Raw genomic sequence first — 21,133 nt, 5'->3', positions numbered from 1 at the left:
AATTTTAGAAAATTGTCCTTTGGGTGAGCGAATCAGCTGAAAAAATAAGTAAATTTTTTCTACTCAATAATTAAGTGCTTTTTTTTACTTAAATTTATTAAGTTAAGTCACTTTTTTATGTTTATCAAACATGTTAAATTCTATCAAGTGCTGAAAATTTAATTTCAACTCTTAATTAATGTTATCAAACACACCTTTATTCTTTATAGTGCTATTACTTGCTAATATATTGAACCCGATACAACGTGTTTCAACTGGTTTGACGTGATAAAGTCGAAGAAAGAATGGAAATGAAACGGCCTTGTTCTCTCTACCTTTTAACAATGTGCTATATTCGGATACTCGGCGTTAAAGTTTGTGTTTTGGGAATAAAAGACTGCAGAATGTTTTGTCAAAAAGCACCAAAAATTAATAATCTCAGCTTCATTTTTCGGTAGGATAATCTAAGCTTCATTTCACCAAAAAAAAAAACTATGCTTCAAATATATATGTATATGCCTATCTATACTATTACAAAAGGAGAAACAAACATTTGATTACCTAAAATATCCATTATAGATGATTAATTTTGAAAGAAATCAAAACCATTAGACTAAGAGTGATTGGGGCAAATTTGTCAACTCATTCTCTTATGATGACCCACTAACCTCTCACTTTTACAATCTATATATAATATGTAATAGTGAAACGAAAAATCAGTTCAACAAGGCCGTGCTATGTGTCAACTTTACGATTAATAATATAGTGTCACATGTTAAGCCCTTAGCTCTTTATTGCATGACTTCACCTACGATGAAGCTTCATTCTAATTAATTATTACAGAAACAATATCTAAAAATATTAGATAACCATTTAAAAAAGTTAATATTTTTAAATTCATGTACGGAGAATTAGTGAAGTTGGAGAAAATTAGAGAAGTGAAAAACCTCTTCTCACGTGGAATATGCTATAATCCCCTCCCTTTTTGCCTCTCTCTCTCTCTCTAATTCCCTCTCTCGAATCTTTCATTTATTCATTTGTTTCATTCATCCATTAATTTTTTTGCAATTTTTCATGAAAATAATTAAGTATCGAAGAGTTTTTGGTTAGGGAAGGTGGTGTTTTGTCTTCTAATGCAAAAACATAGAACCCTCCACAAAAAAAAACCACAAATACCCTAAAATGAGAATGAAAAGACTGGGAGAACAAAAAATGAGAACAAAAATAATTTGAAATAAAAACAAATGAAATATGTGAACATATATATATATGCAATAATTAATTTCCCAAGACAACAAGCAAATAAATGCAATGCAAACTATTTCCTTAATAAATATATATATGTACGTATGGATTTTTCTAAAATATATATATTACGGCCCTAATATTAATGGGTAAGATATCATAAATGGATTCTAAAATAACAACTACAATTCATCCCTTTTTTTCTAAAAATTAACTTGTACGCCTTTCGGAAAAAGTACTTTAATGGATTATTGAGGAAAAAAATTGTATTTATCATTTTTATAAATTTAAAACAAGTATTTCTTTGATATTAAATTAATTAATAGACATATTCATCATGATTACTTATGTACATTAATATATTTTCTTTCGTATCTCGAAATGATTTCCTCTATTTTGATTTTTCTCTATTTTGATTTATCTATGATATTTTCATTGGAATAACATTATCATAATAACTAACAATTATCTGTCACTTAATTTAGTTTTTGTTGATTTCATCCATCTTTTTATGAATGTGCTGTTGTTAAATGAAAAAAAATATTAGCCACTAAAAATTGCCGTGATGTCGATGCTAAGATATATCTATAAAATATATCTATATATTCTATACAATGTCTATATATCTATATATTCTATACAATATGTAATATGGCGAAATACAAGACTCTATGTATAATGCCACGTAAATTTTAAAAACTCAGCTCTAATGATCCTTTCAATTGATTGAAATTTATATTTTGTTCCTCATGCAATTAATTACTTTTATTATTTAATTAAAAAATTTCCAAAATATATTAAACTAAAATAAACTCTACATAAAAATTAAATCATCTAATTTTTTTTTAGAAACTCAACATTAAAACTAACCTTGTTTTTCGATATATTTTAAGTTTTATAATATATAATAGCGAATTATTCTCCATTAATCGTCACGTATACTAAAACTTAAATCCTTAGCTCCTCATTATTCCACTCCTCACTTACTTGCACTTAGGATTAAATCAACATGTATAATTATTAGATAGGCCTTCAAATTATTAATTCACAAACTACAATGAGTTTTCCCTACTTTTTGTTTTTAATATTTTGTTGGTCTACATCGAAATTGCCTAGTGTGACTAGAGTAGAGCTTCTTTCATATTCCTCGTTTTCTCTTTCTTCTCTGCAAGCATCATGTTGAACAAAGCTCTTCAAAATTTTATTTCAATAGAGTTATCACAATATGATGAATTTATTGTTCTTTTAATATGGCTTTGATTAAGTTATGTAAATAGAACAATTTGGACGTTGTTTAAAAGTATTCAAACAACATAAACTAATTGATATTTTGAAATTTTAGGCAACAAGTTGTATAATATATAATATATATGAAAATAACCCTTTGATAATAATTAAATCACATGCAACGCCGATGTAACTAGCTAGTTCTGTAATACCGCATATCACTTTTTCCCCCCCTTGACCCTTCCGTCATTTTTCGGCACCCCTTTCTAAACAATAATTTTAGTTCTTTTTCTCATAAAATTTATTTATTTTTTTAATTCACACGTTCTCAACATAATTATTAGAAACCAATTTTAATGATATTTTATAAGTGGATTTCATAAGTAGAGAATGCTATTAATGTATGAATAATTAAATTTTTATATAGAATTTGTCTAACGCCTAGTACATAATATAATAATTACTTTGCTTTTATATATTTTAGGTAATTATTTTGTAAAATATATATAGAAATATAATGAAATTATGACTTATGTTTTAATCGTTGATATTTTATAATACCAATTATTACTAACTAATTTTGCATTTTTTTAAATTTTAGTTAATACTTTGTAAATTGGATTGATAAATTTAATAATAATTATAAATTGTAAGAAGTATATAATAGTAACAGGGAATAGTATCAATACTTATTATATATCAAATTTTGATTGCTAATCGAAAAGCATCCGCTGGCGGTTCATATAATAAAATATTTTACAATCATATAAGAAAGTATGCAAGTCATGGGGAAATATTTCAAAATTGGAATTCAAAAAACAATATGAAAAGAAATATAACATAATCCCGTCTATCATGCGGGTGAGCTACTATTATAATTAATTCAGATGATGATTTTTCAACAAGAAAAAAATATAAGATTATAAGTTTCCCTGTTTTTAAGAATATAATCTTATGTTTTGACTTTTAACATAATAGTCCCCAACCTATCTCACCGTTTAATTATTCTTATTAGGAATTTTCTTTAAAAAACTTACTCAATCTTTACGTACTTTTGTTTGCTTATAAAAATCTTCAATTGAATAAAAATTCGATTTAAACCAGTTTTAACTTCTTTCTTTCCTTTGTATCGTAATTTAGTTTTTCCATTTTGTCATCATAAATTCACATCACTTATTTAAATTAATAATTTTTTACGTGTCAAGTAATTTTTATGGTGGACTTCCATCCAAGAAGAATTTATTGGGAACTTGGGAAAAGTGTAAAAACTTTGTTAGACATAATTAAATAAAAATCTATATATATTTGATAAGGGGAGTCGAAGGAACAATCAATTATGAGCTAAAGGTTTGATCAAAATGCCTATGTGGAAACTCATCCTTAGTCCTTATACGAATAAAAGACTTTCATTAGAGCCGTCCATCAATAAAAGTGTTGGTTAAATGGTAAACAGCTTAACACCGTAAAGAGGAAAACACAAGTTCGAACCCCGAGAAACGCACTTGTTAGGAGAGAGAATAACATATAATGCTCGATCTCCCGACTGAATTAGTCAGATCCTGTTGGACTTATGGATACCAAAGTATACACCGAAAGATATTTAAATTTGAGTTTGAAAGGGCCGGGCAGGAAATGAAAAGTTCCCAAAAGGTAAAAGAAGGAAAGTTCCTAAAAGGTAAATGAAGGTAAAATAATATCCACATTATTATGTCATTTTCTCCTGTCCTTAATGGGCTGTTGCCAAGCATTTGGCTGCTAGGGCCCAATAAGCTAAAGCCCCAGATTGAATCGGCCGGGGCCCAACCAACTCCTCTTCGGTCGAGGTCCCACAGTCCGTTCAAAAAATTTGTGCATAAGTATATATTGGGCCCGAAAATTATAGATCTGGGGATTATACAATAAAGCCCTTGTGTTCCTGTCGATCCAATATATTAATTGCTCAGTGTCGGAACGAATTAACCGCAAAATCATTACTTTGTTAAACTATATAAATTACTTTGACCGTGGGATTAGTTGATATCACGCGCATTTATAACTTTAATGATTTCTTTTTGTCAGAATATAAGGGAGGCGGCCATAAGCCTACTTTTAAAAGACGCTTTATACAGTAGAGTTGTCAAAGGATTAGCTTTTAGACCTTTTTTCTTTCCGAACAGAACGAATAATGTAATGTTATTATAGATTTAAATTATTTTGTCGAGTCAAATCTTATTAAGATGAGAAGCCCCGTGTTCTTTTTGTTAGAGAAAATCGAAGATTCTCTCTTTTTTGGATAATTAGTGAAAATCTTCGAGCTATTCATAGAGCGATAACCACGCGAGTTTTGTGTGAGCTAGCATGCATGTTTAAGGGAGATCAGTGTACGTGGAACTTGAATTTAACAAATGGACTTGCATGCCGCATGCAATGTAAAAAAAGGGGGATATTATATTTATTGTGAGTAAAAAAAATCCCTTTTTTTTTTTCTTCGGCGATAGTAATATAAGTACTAGATGTCAAGCGAGTGACATATAATGGTTCCAAGTAAAATTAATAGGTTTTGAATTTTATTTTCATCGTAATTTTATTTCATTATTTTTCCTTATCTTATACTTGCTAGTAGGTTGATAGCATCTCCAATTAATCAAAATTGAGGAAATAAAAGGAAGATATGTAACTAATTATGATAATAGTTGATCGATCTTAACGGCCAACGACTGTGATCGTAACCGTTATTAACTTCCGAATCATAATGAACTCATTGCAACCCTTTTGCCATTATTTACTCTAGATGAGCATATAGTTTATGTGAATTTTCTTAACATGCTCAACTACTCATTATGACCGGTTATTCTGTTCTCTCAATATATTCTCTAAAAAAGGAAAAACCTTGATGATTATTCTAGGATTTTTTTTTCCGTGATCATGTAATCGCTGCATAAGTTCTATGTCCCGGCCTCATAAACACTGTCGTATAACACAAAGCCCAAGATATATTCTAATTAAACTATGATTGACTGATGTGGGATAGGATTTTTTGAATGTATCAGAATAATGATGATTCGATTGAAAGCAAAATGTTCTTAAAAATCCCTATGCTATTACTATGTGCGTATATATATCAAATTCCCATCTCAAGGCAATAGGTTAAGTTCAGAGACTCAAATCTGAATGGGAAGCCCCAAACCTCTTTCTTCTTTTTCTCTCTCTCTCTCTCTCTTTTTTTTTGAAAACCTTCCAAAGCACTATGGTTCTTTTCCTCCTTATTAGTTGGCATCTTTACCAAAACGGGCGTGTAACGTCTCATGCAAATTAGTAGAAAGTGGGAAAAATTCATTTATGGAGCGAGTATATGCTTTTTTATTAAGTAATTAAAAAATTGGGATATAATGATACTAATATTGATTGTAATTGGTAGATCTCTCTATGTCGTGACCCGTGACTCTCTCATAAAGGGGATATATCGATTATATCTGATTATTTTCCATGGAAGGTCTAATATATGTACATATTGTACCATAACCTACTAACTGAACTGTTAACGGAAATGAGTGCTTTACGCTGCTCTTATAAGTTCATCTTAGCACTGAAATTTAACGGCCAAGGCGCCAAATTTTAACTGTTATATACGTACAAACTTCCGAATCCTAACGAACTAACTAAAATCTCATTCCCCCATCTTGCCGTTACGAAATCTAGCCGAGAATGACCAAGGAGATTTTTCTCTTATTATGCTCACATAGTTATTAATTACCAATAATATATATCTAATTTTTTTCTTTTTTCTTTTGTCCAAAGAAAAGATAATTCAATGATTAATTCATTAAAAATTCCCTGGGCAACATATAACCTAATTAGAGGTATTTTAAGAGGAAAATTCAAATAATCAAGCAAATAATTTTCTTTAAAACTATAGAAAAAAGAATTACCTAAAAAAATATAGAAAAACATCCTAACATGGAAAATAAGAATAGAAAAAGCAGGCTTTTAAAATGAAATATTGTGAAATCTTCCATTAAGCGAACTCCATGTAAGAACACAACTGTCTGGCCGCATTGCATTAATTTCAGCCCTTCTCTCCAGAATTTCCCATAAGGAGAGAGGGGAGGTTTGGTGCAGAAGCATTATCCTCTATTCGAGATTAAGGTCATTATTTTTTAATGACATGACCAGGAAAAATCAATAAAATTCTTTTGTAAAATCATGATTTACTATTCATGCGATTACAAGTTCATTACTCATATGTTGTAATTTCACTGGCATTTTCTTATGCTATGCGGCTAGGTAAGAACAACAAAGAATTAATTATTCGAGATTAAGAGATTTTAGGTTCTATTTTTACCGGTAGAAATTCATTCTACCTCTATATATTTTCTCTTTTATCTATTTGTTTCTAGATTCATGAAATTTATATGTATATAAAAAAATTGAATAATAATTCTGAGGAATTACCATTGCAAATTTGTCCCCTTCCCTATACCAGTGTGCTGAATTCATTTGTTTTCAAAAACAACTGTTGACTCTCTCTCTCTCCTCTCCCCTCCCCCCCCCCCCCCCCCCCCCCCCCCCACCCCCCCCCCCCCCCCCCCCCCCCCCCTCTCACTCTCCCCTCCCTCTCTTCCCCTTCCCTAACCCGCAGTGGGAAAATTTACTGGTGTACAGAAAAACCGATGAGCCCATTTATATGATGAGAGAGCAGATTCCAATTGATCACTTCACTGGGTGTGCACAAGAATGGCTTCTAATGAAAGTCAGGAAATGATCCAGAGTTCCTTCGTAAAAATCCGCATTCTAGTAGTTGACGATGACTCTATATGTCTTGACATTGTTTCAGGAATGCTTCAAGGACTGAAACATGAAGGTATACGAACTTATAGGTCATGCTTTGTTGTGTTCATTAGATGACTTTATTTTTTCCTTCAGTCCATTTGGGTTAAGTACCCAACGAGCTACCATTCAACCAAGGCAGATCGTCGATGCATCGATTGTTAAATACACTGAGCTTGATCAACGAACCATGTGTTCTTGTGGTGGACCAAACCTAATTATTAGCTTTTGAAATATATAGCATGAACTTAATTAATTTTTCTCCCTAATTATTAGTTCCCTGCCCTTTAATTTCCGGTCTCAGCCTTGTGAAATGCTAGATATCTCCTTTACTCTTTATTAAGATCTTTTCTTAGTAATTGCTCTTTTGCATGCATACGCATGGTTTTTGAGATTAACTCCAAGATCGACCGACTTCTTTCTTGTTCTTCATCTTTAAGAAAACAAAAGGTTTGATATTTGAAACTCGATGCAAAATTTGTAATCCTATGAAAATGAAAAGGACTTTGCATCTGCTCAGACTTATCTTAATTTATTTACGTTTTATCTTGAAATTGAAAGTTTAATCCTTTTCTCTTTATAATCATGGCTTCATTTGCTCATACATCTAAAAGGGCGCATATGCATTTTTGTTTAATTCGTCAATTGAACCGCGAAAGACTGCTTAGTTTCCTTTGCTACTATCGTGTCATGGTATATCCTTCCTCGTTCCATGTACTTTGTAAAAGTTTGGAGCTGTCTATGATCAAATTTTTATGGTGGATTTATGTTTCAGTGGTCAAAGCCAACCATGCCATAGATGCACTCACTACTCTTCGAGGAAGGCAAGGAAATGTTGATCTGGTTGTGACAGATTATCATATGCCTCACATGGATGGACTTGAACTGCAGAAAAGAGTACAAAATGAATACGCACTACCTGTCATCAGTAAGTATCGGAATTCCTTTGAAAAAATCACTCTTTTTTTATTTTCTTTTTTCCTATTGAAACCCTATTTGGCTTTTTTTTCCACCAGATTTTTATCTTTATGGAGGTACAAGTCGGTGATAGTTTAAATTGTAAACTCTCTGAAAAAAAAAAAGAAAACTACTCTTAATTTTCTCTCTAGTTGCTTCCGTTTTATATAATGATATGATTATTAACAGTTTCAGATATGACACGTTTGATCTATAAGAGAAAACATGGAAATCACTTTTCCTTAAATCGATCTTGTTCTATATAATTATATGGATTAAGTGACAGTTCTAAAAACAAAAACGAAGCCTATAGATGTATACATGGACATGGATTGATCACTGAATTTCCTTCAATTGATTTCCTCTAATTACATAGTGACATGTATGGTCTAATAGCAGCTTCAGAATTACATCGAATCCCTTTTGTGCTGTGATTCAAGAGAAATATTTTTTTCTTAAAAACCAACATCACCTTATGCATCGACGTATATCTACTGTGTTTCCCATGTTGTAATACATTAATAGAAGAAGAACTCAATTTTGGTGATCCTTTTCTCTTCATCTTTTTTGTGTTTGACAGTGATGTCGGCAGATGATAGGGACTACATCATGCTAAGGTGTCTAGAGCAAGGGGCAGTGTTCTTCATGAGCAAGCCGATTCACCCGGAAGAACTCAAGAATGTCTGGCAATATGCAGTCAAGGGCAGAAAGGGGAAATCGATTCCGATAGAGCGAATAGCTAGGCCCATTCCAGGCAGTGGACCTCTCGGGCTGGCTGATTCAGGGCCCAGCAGCAACCACCACCATCGGCAGCTCGGTGCTACTTCTGCATTGTCCAGTAATAACCTCATCAGGGACAGCAGTCATCCTAACAGGCCGCAGAACCCTAACGAGGTCAGCCATGATTGCGAGAAGCAGCAGCAGGAGCCAGAGAAGAGGAAAGTACAGGATAAGGGGCAAACCAGCACGGAGAAGCCGAATAAGAGGCCATACATGGTCCCGACCCCAAGGAAGATGAAAATCTCTTGGACGGCTCCTCTTCACTACCGATTCTTGCAAGCCCTAAGCATTGTCGGATCAGTGGAAAGTAGTGCACGACATTAATTTCCGACTGCTTTAGAATAGTTATTATCAGTATTTACATTTGAATGCAAAACTAAACATAGTAATCATCTCTGATAGTTACTGATGACGAGTTTCTTTCCTTTTCCTCTCCCGTGATTCATATGCAGAGGCTGTACCAAAGAAAGTCCTGGACTTGATGAACGTCCCCGGGTTAACAAGAGAGAATGTGGCTAGTCATTTGCAGGTTCGATATTTAATATATGTATCAAGTGAAATCATGTACCAATCATGAATAGTTTAATACAAAAGTTGTCGTTCATTTCTTTTGTTAATTTCAACTTACTATAAGTTAGGGCAGAGCGGATGTATTTATTAACTTGCATTGACATGGTCTATAATGCTTCCTCTCAATTTTTCTCTAGAAGGCAAGTTGTGCATGGTTTTTTCTGTAAATATAGGGCACATAAAATATAAGCAGCTAACTAATTTATGGGTTTTTATCTAAAAATAAATTAAGAAAAGGAAGTGCATTTATAGGCAAAAGAATCGGGTTTCACTACTGCATTTGTATTTTTGGTAACCCACCTTATTTTGATAAGCAAATCCATGAATAAAAATCTTATATAGAAAAGTTCAATGTAGGAGTAAGGAGAAACATCGTGGCAAAACCCACTTAAGAAAAAGCATGCAATAGTGTGCATTCTCATCAATGCGATGACTGTGTTTTCTCGCTGATTACGACGGTTCAACGAACTATACTAATATCGTTATAATTTGACAGCTTAAAGTTCGATACAAATCCTACATACTATAATATGAAACAACCTACCACTTATATATGTGTGAGTATATATATTTGATACACCCTTTCCTAGTCATTATCTAATCTTGCTATAAACCCTAGACAAGCCACATCACCCCGTTGACATTTTTATCCTACGCCTCTCTTACGAATTGTCTATGCAACTTTGCAGAAGTACCGCCTCTTCTTAAAGGAAGTTGCAGAGAGTGCTAAGTCCCAAGGGTCCACCTCTCCGACGGGGTTCCCTCCGATGATTGAGAACGAACCTGATATCACACCAGGTGTTCTCGATATCAGAACCCCGCGCCCCCTGGAAGCGCTCCAACCCAATCACGTGACGTTTTCAATTCACGATTATTACCGGAGCCACCGCGCGTCCTTGTTCCCTGGTAAGCCGCCTTTGAATCCCAATATTGTATCGAACTACGGGTCGCTTGGTAGACCGATCGCCCCCCTGCCAAAGGCCAATAATCGACGAGCTAGCTGGAAAAAGTCTATTACAGTCGACGGAAGCAACCACTGCGGCCTTTACCAACCTGATAGATCAGCATTGACTACTGCTCCGATGGATCGGATGAACGTAAATGGAGCTCCACACAGGAATTCCCATTTGAAAAGAAATTATGCCTCCCTTGGCTCAGGATATTCTACACAAGGTCCCGGGAATTCAAGCCAAACGCATCAACAAGAAAACCTGCTAGCACCAAAGCGTTTTGCCTCGAGGCTGCTCGGGTACGGCCAAGCAGCTAGCGGAATGAGCAACATAGATTCAATCATTGGAAGCAGGGGCTCTTTCGCAAATTATCTTATTCCTCCTTCATCCGCGCAACCTAACGAGAACAGCAATTATGCTGGGATTCGATTGACTGGGAATGGAGACTTACTTGGACTAGGGCAACCCCACAAACCTAACATTGCTGCGATTGAAAATAATGAAATTTATGCTGGCTTTGGCTCGATGGGAGGCATTCCTCCTCGCACTGAAAAAGCAACTCTTCTCGGACAAGGAACCTCCAACAGCAATTGTTTTTCTCCTGGGGAATCTTCAACCTCTAAATTTTGGCTTGCAAGCCCATCAGAAGTTTTTCCCAGTGCCGATGATCAAGGGCTTGCTGCTCCCAAGGAAGTAGAAAATCCTTTCGCACTTGAAGAATTGATAAAAACTGTTCTGGGAGAAAATGATGACAATCCTGATCATCTAATCCCAGGCGAAGGCAGCTCAAACAGTTTTCCCTTAGAGAACGCCGTCAATTACCATTCGGCTTTGCCGGTAAGGGAATCCTTACGAAGTAAGATATATATTGCATTCAGTATATGGAAGAATAGTACCTCAGATGATTAATTTGCTACTTTTGAATTTATTTTCATAGACGCAAGACCATGGAAAGAATCCGATCTCGGATGTCGGAAATGGTTCGTATCAGGTTCAGGTGAATGCTCAAAGAAATGAAGTTGTGAACTCTGACGTTTGCCATTCGTACAGTGGTGAAGGCAACAGTTCGGCATGGGACAAACCATCTCCAGGACAGGTATTTATCTAGATACGCTCGAACATAAATAAAGCATGGAAGATCTCATCAAATATGGAATCACTACGCATTTAATAATTTTCCTTTCTCTTCTTGATTTCTTGTCAGAAAAGCATACTTGTTTTAATTGCAAAGGAATAATCAATTTAATTGCAACCTAGAATAAGCATGATTGCTGAGATATCGTCCTGTCTTGTTCAGTATCTTGTCATCGATGGAGACTTCATTGACGAGGAGATTGCGTACCTATGTGCTGATTTCTTTCCTGTCTTTGATAAGAACCCTAATCAATTGAATTCAATCTCTCAGGTGCGAAAATAACTTTTATATATATAGTTCAGAATAACTTCACTTATATTGGACTTGATTATACATGTACATATGTATATCCATGACTCCTCCCTGACCACCATTATTTCTTGTTTCCTGGTATGTAGGAGCAAGGAAGTGGAAATAATTTTAATGCTGTTACCAACAACACCATGCAATCGGCGGGGAATCTCACAACTAATGCATCTGAGGAGAAGGCAAGCATTCAATATAATTTCTTTACGAGTTTCATCCTTTACACATATATACAGAAATGATAAACGATGGTAATTAGGACATAATACAAATTTTACGTGCCGCGCACCAGTAGATACGAGCTGAATCTCATGTGTATAATTAACTTGAAGCCACGCTAACAAGATGAGCAAATAATTATTTAACAATTCCTTGCTTTCTGTTGCAGGAATTCGATGAGGATTTCATAAATTCAGTGCTGGATGGAGTTGAACCCTATCTCAATGAGGATTGAAAACCCCAGGGCATCAATAAGTCAGGAACGGAGGAAGATGAACATCAATCTTGGCTTGCATCGAGTAGTGCTGATAAGTTTCAAGACATATCCAACTATAAGTACCGCTAGTATAAAAAAACCCCAAGTCCATTCTAACTGCCTTCCTTGAGCATCTTTGAGTTCGGCTAATCCATATAATTGAGTGAGTCAGTCTTAACCAAATATAACTAGGGAGGCAAAAAAAGTGTCTATGTCTGGGTCTGTGTCTGTGTCTGCATTTGTGTCTGTCTATATTGATATAGTGTGTCAATATCCGTGTCGTGTCTGTGTGACCTTGTGATTATGAACAAATATGGTGTCTAAAGAATCTTGATCTTTTCCTTTGGTATAGCAGTATGCATGTATCCTTATGTATCGCTTCATGCTTGTTTTTTCATGCTAGTTTTCCACCACCATTGTGCACTCTATGTGGAATGTTTTCAACCATTTACTTTAGTTAAGGTGTTCACAATATGAAATTATCAACTTGTACGTATAGTCCCCACATTTGCCGAATTAACTTGGCCAATTTAATATCTCTAGCTTCCATACATGAGTCATATGATGACACGGAATATATGAGGCTAAAGTATTCTATCAACGGTGTTTGAAATCGTCGGCACAAAAATTTTCACAGTAAAAGCAACTTATAATAAGTGTAATTAAGAATGCCTTAAATTAACTAATGTTAAGTGAATTCATGAATCAGGGGTGAGGGTGACCTCGCCAGCCACCCCATCCCCAATCATATCACCGACAGGTTCGGACGCCACCAGCGACCATCGTCGGGGGATGGAGTGTCCAGCAGGGTCACCCCCAATCCCGGATTGAAGAGATCCCAGTCGAGATTTTTTCATTTTTTTAATTTTATTTTTTTATTTATATTATTCAGTTTTTATTTAGTAAAATAATTTATGATGCTTTTTTAGCTAATTATAATTTTAAAATAATTTATTTAAAATTTTCTTTCTTTTATTTGAATTTTATAAACATTTTTATCTTTAATTATATTTATTTTTAATTACAAATGTCATAGCAATCCGCCACCATACATGAGTCATATGATGACACGGAATATATGAGGCTAAAGTGTTCTATCAATGGTGTTTGAAATTGTCGGCACAAAAATTTTCATAGTAAAAGCAACTTATAATAAGTGTAATTAAGAATGTCCTTAAATTAACTAATGATAAGTGAATTCATGAATCGGGGGTGAGGGTGACCTCACCAGCCACCCCACCCCCAATTATGTCGCCAGCAGGTTCGAACACCGTCAGGGGATGGAGTGGCCAGCAGGGTTACCCCCAATCCTGGATTGAAGAGATCTCAATCGAGATTTTTTTAATTTTTTTAATTTTGTTAATTTTATTTTTTTATTTATATTATTCAGTTTTGATTTTGTAAAATAATTTATGATGCTTTTTTAGCTATTTATAATTTTAAAATAATTTATTTTAAAATTTTCTTTCTTTTATTTGCATTTTATAAACATTTTTATCTTTAATTATATTTATTTTTAATTACGAATGTCATAGCAATCCGCCACCACGTAAGAGCCACATCCTCAAAAGATTACACGTCGACAGCCACCTCAGCAAAACTTGACGCTGTTAAGTTAAAATTGATGGAATGCATAATATTGTTACAAAATGAAAAAAAAAAATTATACTCAATTGTTACATTTTTTTATTTGTACAAAAGTGTTAAATTTGTAAAAAAGTTTGTACCAATTATGTAATTTACTCATAGATGTGTCGATACAAATATATGTAATCAAACGTGTTTCTCGTAAAAAACGTGCTACCTATCAATATTTTTTATTATATATATACATACATAAGAACCCTACTACCTAGCCAATTGTGAAAGCTTTTTTTAAAAAATATTAAAGAAAGAAAAGAGAAATGAGTTTTTGAATATTTTATTGTAAAATTCCTATGGGTGACATATAGGAGAGCTTCTCCTTCAAACTCTCATTTAACTTAATACTGATGAAAATTTATCGCGCTTCGCATTGGAAATTGATTTCATCTTTTATATAAGATACTTGTGGTTCAATAATCACAAAAATAATTATCCATGATATATAACTTTTAGTTTATACATTACTAATTAAAATAACAGTTAAAAAATTAAGTGTAAAATAACAGTTAACAGAGTGTATAGAGCAAAATTCATAAAAAAAAAGAGTGTGTAGAGCAACTAATATATTAGGCAATATGATATTTATAGGAAATTATGTTCGGATTACATTTCAAGTTTCCTAATTTACATAAAGTATACGCAGTAAACAAAGAAATTGACTGTTAAATTAATTTTCAATATCTCATGAGCGTATTGTTCGCGCGATTGGATATCTAAAATATTAAAGATAAATAAATTTGGCCTAATGTATAGATAGATAAATATAGATAGTATATAAAATATAAAACTATGTAAATAAAAATTAATAAATAAAATAAAGAATGAGTGAGAATGGCCTAAAAGTTTCTACTCTCCTCCAGAAAAATAAAAGGAAAAACTTTATAATAATTAAGACTAAAACTTTTCTCTATTTTATCATAATTATATAATTATAAATGAAGTCAAGTTAATTATACATTAGAAGGTTAAAAAAGCTAAGATAGAAATTACAATATGTCCAAAAAAATTTTAAAAAAAAACTCAAGAGGACAAAAATCCTATTAAAATCTTGTGCAAAACATTTGCTTAAATTTTTAAAATAAGCAACGATGCACTTATATTACATAACTAGTCTTTTTACCCGCGCATTGCACGGGCTATTTTTCATATATTTTTGTTGATTTTATGTAAAAATACATTTGGAAATTCAATGGGATCTTAACTTGTAATTATTCGTTGATTTTATATGAATTACATTGACAAATTTTTTACTAACTAATTTACATTTTCATGGTCTTATAGTTAATATTTTTTTCTGATAAATGGCAAAAAGATATTTCTTTTAGCTGGAATGGAAACGATGTGGAAGCATTAACCGATGAATATAAAATGAAATATTTTATGATCAAATACAAAAGTATGCTAGGGATGGAGGAATACTTCAAGTCGGAACTCGAAAAAAAAAAGTGCGAAGAAAGAATGTTGAAATACAACATTACTATAATCTAATCTTCTTAATATCATATTTCAATTGGTTTTAGGTAGTATATTCTATTTTATCACTTTAACAGTTTGCCTTATGTTATTATCTTTTTAAGCATATACACAATTTTACAATGAATTTAAGCATATACATAAGAAAATATAAAATCACATAATTAATTTTAAAAATAAATTTTTATGATGGAGTAAACTCATAAATATTGTTGAATAATTATGGGAACAGTCATAAATGTCCTTGTTCCACTTGCCACAGATTGTCTAAATTCCTGCCATAAAAAAATGCACCCTCAAGGAAAACGGGTTTGATGTATTGACTTTGTTCTCGACCTAAGACCAAGAGGTAAATAGCACCCACAAGTCCAATGGTTATCTAGCTTTTATATTCCTAATTGGGAAAACTCCTATGCAATCCAGCTGGTTCTCTGTTGAAAATTTCTATATTCAATGCAGAAATAAGCATCCTATGCCTACATATGCATCGTTTTGTCTTTCATGTTCATACATCCCAAAATTACACAAAGAGAAGATTGTCATTGACTGTTAGGAAAATCAGGAACAGACTTAGAGCCAAAACCAGCTTCATGTTTAGTTGACGAGCGTTGAAGATCTCATAAATATCATCAATGACCAAATGCACTAAGAGGAAGATCGTGGACCTCGGAAAAATGGTAGCAATACCTACCTCATCCGATTGAGATCTCAAGTCAGTAGGAAGCCACAATGTTTAAAGTTGGTGAATGAAGCAAAATAAAATTTTAATTAAAGCTAAGGATCAAACATTTAAGAATAGCTCTATACTAATTCTAAGAAGAGCCATCAACAAAAATTCATGAACTGGATAAGAGATATGATCAAATCGAGGATATTTTCAATATATATTCTCTTTTATATCAGTTCACAAGCAATAAGCCGAAAAATAAAGAAAAATGAAGACCATGAACAGTCGTGACCAGGAAATTGATGAAAAAAGTGCTCATATATAGCTAGAAAAATCGAAGAGGAAATAAGCTTACAGGTAACGATGCACAGAGTGACCGACTGAGGCTCTCGTGTCTCAATGGAGGCCTTGTCTCTTTCGGAAATTTGAAAGAATATTACATATTTACATATATATAACATATATACAAATATATATATATATATAAAACTTTCGTTTAAAGAATGAGCGAGTGACCAAAACAGAGAGAGAGAGATAATGGATATTTGGCTTCAGAGGACCTTGAAGATGGATGGGAATGGCTTCGATGACAAATGCTCCCTATCCACCTTCATCGAGCAAGAGAGCAATGACAGATGGAGAAGAGAAAAAGAAGCAAAAACAAAAAGACATAAAATATGTAACCGATTCCCGTGTATAGAAGACAGATGAAAGAAAAAATAATTTAATATAATCTAAATTCACTGTTTACATTTATTGAAATTCATGCAAACAGTCAGTTCACCTTGAAGCTATGTCAATGCCTAAAAAGCCTACATGGCAAGATCTCATAAATCAAGCGAAGGCTTTTCATTGCATAAGTCGGAGGAGCTTAACTTAAATACCTATTTAATAGATTAAGGCGTCACACTTGATTATTTTAAAAGCATTATAATATATAAATATGATGTATTTTATCTCAAAAATATTTATATTAAATTATGTATGTCTTTCATTGCCAATGTATAAAGAAAATCATGCTAAAATGGTATCTATAGAATTATAAGAAGCATAGAAATTTTCTTTTTTCTTTTTTTTAGTTAAAAGAGAGGTCCATTGGCGTAGTACATGAAATCAAGCATATAAATTATATATTAATTTTATAAGTATAATTAGTTTTATTAATTTTGATTAATAACTTCTGTAAAAATTTCGTGCAACACACGGTAAACACTAGTTATTATCGTATATAGAAATGTTGATCACGTTTACAGTAAATACTATTTATTAAAGCAACAATTACCCTTAAAAATTTTAAAATAATAAATGAACTAATAAATAAAAAATTAAGATAGACACATTTATAATTTATACTAAAAAAAATAAATTAAGCATAGGTATAAACAATCACAACATGCAATTTATACAAATAAATGAATGAGTATATTAAAAATAAAATTTAATGTGTGAAAATAAAAATTTTGAATAGTAATTTATCAAAAAATATGCAACCAAAATGTCTTTTGTCATACACAGGTTTTGCAAAAAAATTAAGCAAAGATGGCATCGACAAAAAAAATAACCTTAATATCGGTAGTGAATTAAATAAAGAAAGGGAAAAACTAAGAAGAGACGGTAGTGCTAGACAGGCTGACTATTTAATCATACACAGGTTTTGCAAAAAATAAAAATAAAAAATAAACAAAAGGCACTAATTTTACAAAATTGGAATCACATTAAAAGAAAAATCAATAATAAAAGTAAAGATATAACAAAAAATTATTTTAAAAAAATTCAAAATCAAGTTTTTGTACTATCGATAGTGAATATGCATAATATTAGAAAAGAAAATCCAATGTATTTTAGAAAAGAAAATGAGTGGAAAAATTGTGATTGAACTATTTAAAATTTGTCTAATCTATTAGGATTATTATTTGAATTCTTTTAGTTATCGTTGAAAATTCTTATTATTCTTAAAATATAAATTCATCTTTAAAAATTGAGGATACTTATAATTGAAAATAAATTTGTTAATAAATGCATTAGTTAGAATACTAGTCATTTTTGGTACAAATATGAATACAAGGCTCCAAAACTTCAAATTAACTAGCCGTTATTTCTCTTTAAATAGAAATATCGAAGGTTTCCTCCTAAATAAATTAAATTAACTAGCCGTTGTAAAATCTTTACCCACAAATAAATGTTTTGCCCATTATAGAAGCACTCCCTTTATTTAATAAGCAAAATCTCGACTAGATTTTTTCTAACATCATAAAGATTTGATTCCGAAATTCTTTGTCTGAAGGAATGTCCAATCCAATATCCTCAAGATGTGCAGCTTGCAAGTATCTGAGGAGAAGATGTCCTCAAGATTGCATCTTCTCTCCTTATTTTCCTTCCAATGATCCCCAAAGATTTGCTTATGTTCATAGAATCTATGGGGCTAGTAATGTTGGTAAATTACTCCAGGTAATGATCAAGGTTAATCATATATATATATATTTCAGCAAAGTACATAAGGCGGAGATAGGTTATTGGGATGATGCGAAAATTTTTCCTCAGTATATTCTCATTAAATTTAAATCCTTTAACAATTCGGGAAGAGCTGTGATTAAAATTCCGCATCTCATGTTTATGTTTTGTACATCAGAGTTGCATTAGTTCAGCATACACATTAGCTAGAAATGTAGATACCTTCACTGTTAGTAGAAGCATAACAGATACTGATTAAGGTGATTCACATAATTAATTAGACAGGTATCTAATATGTCATCAAATCGTTCAAATTTTCTTCTTTGTCAATTTGAAAATGGCCAAGTATAAATTGACAACTCATATGTTGATACAAATTATGAATGTAATTTTCAGCAACTCCCTGAAAGGGCTCGATCTGAGGCAACGGAGTCGTTGTACTACGAAGCGCTTTGCCGGATTCAAGATCCCGTCTATGGATGTGCAGGCATCGTATCTTGGCTCCAACAACAAATACATGATGTCGAAAGCGAAATTGCAAAAACACAAGCAGAAATCACAGTATTCCTCAATTCCACTGTCAATATCTCGGAACCAAACACCCAATATTCCCGAACTAATGAGCAGGGTATGGAGAACTTAACAAATAAGCATAAGGAGCCCCTGCAGTAGATGCACAAAACTTCCAGTAAAGCTCCCCGGTTTAACTGAAATTGTTTTTCTTTTGCTTGAACTTATTAGATATTGCAAATTGGAGAATAAAGTTTTTTTTCCTTATTTTTATGGTGAATCTCATCTATATCAAGATCATGATTTTTGTAATGCCCCATGATTCTCATAATAAGTGTACCTAGAGATTGGATTCTTTATATATATATATATATATTTAAGAGAAGATTTACCATAAATATAGTTGTATATCCCGATATTAAGCGTCAAAACATGTAAGAAAGTGCCTATAAAAAGTAAATTACATGTCGTCACGCGTTCATATATAACAGAATGACCGAAAATTATTTGGATGGAACTATATACTGATATCCGCGTGCGGGCTTAATCACCATATGGGAATATGAATAAGGAAAGCAAGACGAAAAGTGCTCTGTCTAGAAGAAGACGGTGGGTCAAAAAGGAAGGACCAATAGGATCCTACCCTTTAGAATTTTCTCTTACTCCATTAGAAGGGGAAAAAATAAAAACAAAAAGAACCTTCACAATCATCTATGTATGCAACTGATCTAATATTTACAATATTGATGGGGACGTGGACCGCGACATAAAAGAAGAAATCTAGAATACCGTAAGCAGACAACCGTTGGCGAATGAATTATTTAGAAATAATATATATATATATATATATATATGTATGCTTCCGTGTCAATAGATTACACAATAAAAATTTTGTAAATTCGAGTAAAGATTCCCAATTAAGAGACCCTTTTTAAGAGAATAAAGGAGATTTGATTAAAAAAAAAACGGTTATACGGATATAAATGAGATGACGTGGGTTGGATTAGTGATGTGTAAAGAATGTGAAGAAGATTTGGCCGAGAAATTAAAGATTGTAAAGGATGAACAAATGAGTCATGATTTGGGTCGCTAAGCTTATCCTCTTATCATCACATTTTAACTTTGTTGGGAATAACTTTATCAACATCTCTAATTCAGTACATATCTCCCCAGTATATAAACACACCAAAAAGCATTAATTAGCTTTTCTATATTTTTCTTTTTCTTTTTAGGGCCCAGAATTCAAAGAAACATGGGCTTATCACATATTGGCTCAAAGCACTATCAATGACTCAGCGTGGAGAAGGAAAAAAAAAAAAAGAATTTGACACAAACAGATTAATTGATTCGGTAAGTAGACCCGTGAATCTAACAAAAGAATAGATAAAGAGAAGATAAACGGGTGCGTAATTTCTATTGATGGGTGTTAAATTTAAAACCTTTTAATTTTAGGCAACAATCGTATTCAATTTATGCACATTCTGGAATTACCTGTTAATTTTAAACGACGGTGGTATTCGGTCATTTGTAGTTTCTCGAACTAAAATCTACACGTGTCTCTCCAAACATTGCGCGGAAATATCCTAAGCTTGTCTCTTTTTGTCGTCCGAGTACCGAAAGTTTTGACTTAAAAAAGGAAAAGGTTAAAAAAGAAATAATGACCGAAAAGGAAAGGCATTGATTATTTTCTGGTATATGGATATGGGTGGGAAATGGAGGCTCAAGAAGTAAAAGCATATTTGAATATTTGAAAGGCATTTTTGCATCAGAAAACTTTCTAAAACGCGGAATTTTCTGCTCTGACTCGTTCCGATCTCACTTCATACGGCTCACACACAAGACTCCTAAATCCATCCCGAGCCTTTTCTTCCACCTCTCCCCTCCGGCCGAAGACACAAATTTTTATTTTCTTTTTCGATCGCAAAGAATGTGTAAAATCTAATATAATGAAAAATAAA

The 21,133-nt window shown here is 32.7% G+C and overlaps 2 protein-coding genes across 2 annotated transcripts; both read left to right on the top strand.

Annotated features, from left to right (window-relative positions):
- Nucleotides 1-8,796: 8,796 nt before the first annotated feature.
- LOC116204417 (two-component response regulator ORR21-like) lies at nt 8,797-12,409 on the top strand. The gene is made up of 7 exons (XM_031536488.1): nt 8,797-9,301; nt 9,447-9,523; nt 10,254-11,351; nt 11,452-11,610; nt 11,812-11,919; nt 12,048-12,137; nt 12,344-12,409. Exons 1-7 carry the CDS (start codon nt 8,797-8,799, stop codon nt 12,407-12,409), a joined length of 2,103 nt encoding a protein of 700 aa, XP_031392348.1.
- A 6,091-nt stretch (nt 12,410-18,500) lies between these two features.
- Nucleotides 18,501-19,424, top strand: LOC116204416 (LOB domain-containing protein 24-like). Its single transcript, XM_031536487.1, has 2 exons — nt 18,501-18,662; nt 19,062-19,424. The coding sequence occupies exons 1-2, from the start codon at nt 18,501-18,503 to the stop codon at nt 19,335-19,337; spliced, it is 438 nt and encodes a 145-aa protein (XP_031392347.1). The 3' UTR covers nt 19,338-19,424.
- Nucleotides 19,425-21,133: the final 1,709 nt, after the last annotated feature.

Source organism: Punica granatum, chromosome 4 (genome assembly GCF_007655135.1).
Source record: "Punica granatum isolate Tunisia-2019 chromosome 4, ASM765513v2, whole genome shotgun sequence".
In the NCBI taxonomy this organism is placed as follows: Eukaryota; Viridiplantae; Streptophyta; class Magnoliopsida; order Myrtales; family Lythraceae; genus Punica; species Punica granatum.
This window is presented reverse-complemented; position numbering and strand designations above follow the sequence as displayed.

Excerpts from the sequence above, each read along its gene's own strand:
- LOC116204417 (XM_031536488.1), top strand. The coding sequence starts at position 8,797 with ATGTCGGCAGATGATAGGGACTACATCATGCTAAGGTGTCTAGAGCAA. Across the intron at positions 11,352-11,451 it reads ATTACCATTCGGCTTTGCCG|ACGCAAGACCATGGAAAGAA; the intron begins GTAAGGGAATCC and ends TTATTTTCATAG. Across the intron at positions 11,611-11,811 it reads ACAAACCATCTCCAGGACAG|TATCTTGTCATCGATGGAGA; the intron begins GTATTTATCTAG and ends TGTCTTGTTCAG.
- LOC116204416 (XM_031536487.1), top strand. The coding sequence starts at position 18,501 with ATGTCCAATCCAATATCCTCAAGATGTGCAGCTTGCAAGTATCTGAGG. Across the intron at positions 18,663-19,061 it reads ATGTTGGTAAATTACTCCAG|CAACTCCCTGAAAGGGCTCG; the intron begins GTAATGATCAAG and ends TGTAATTTTCAG.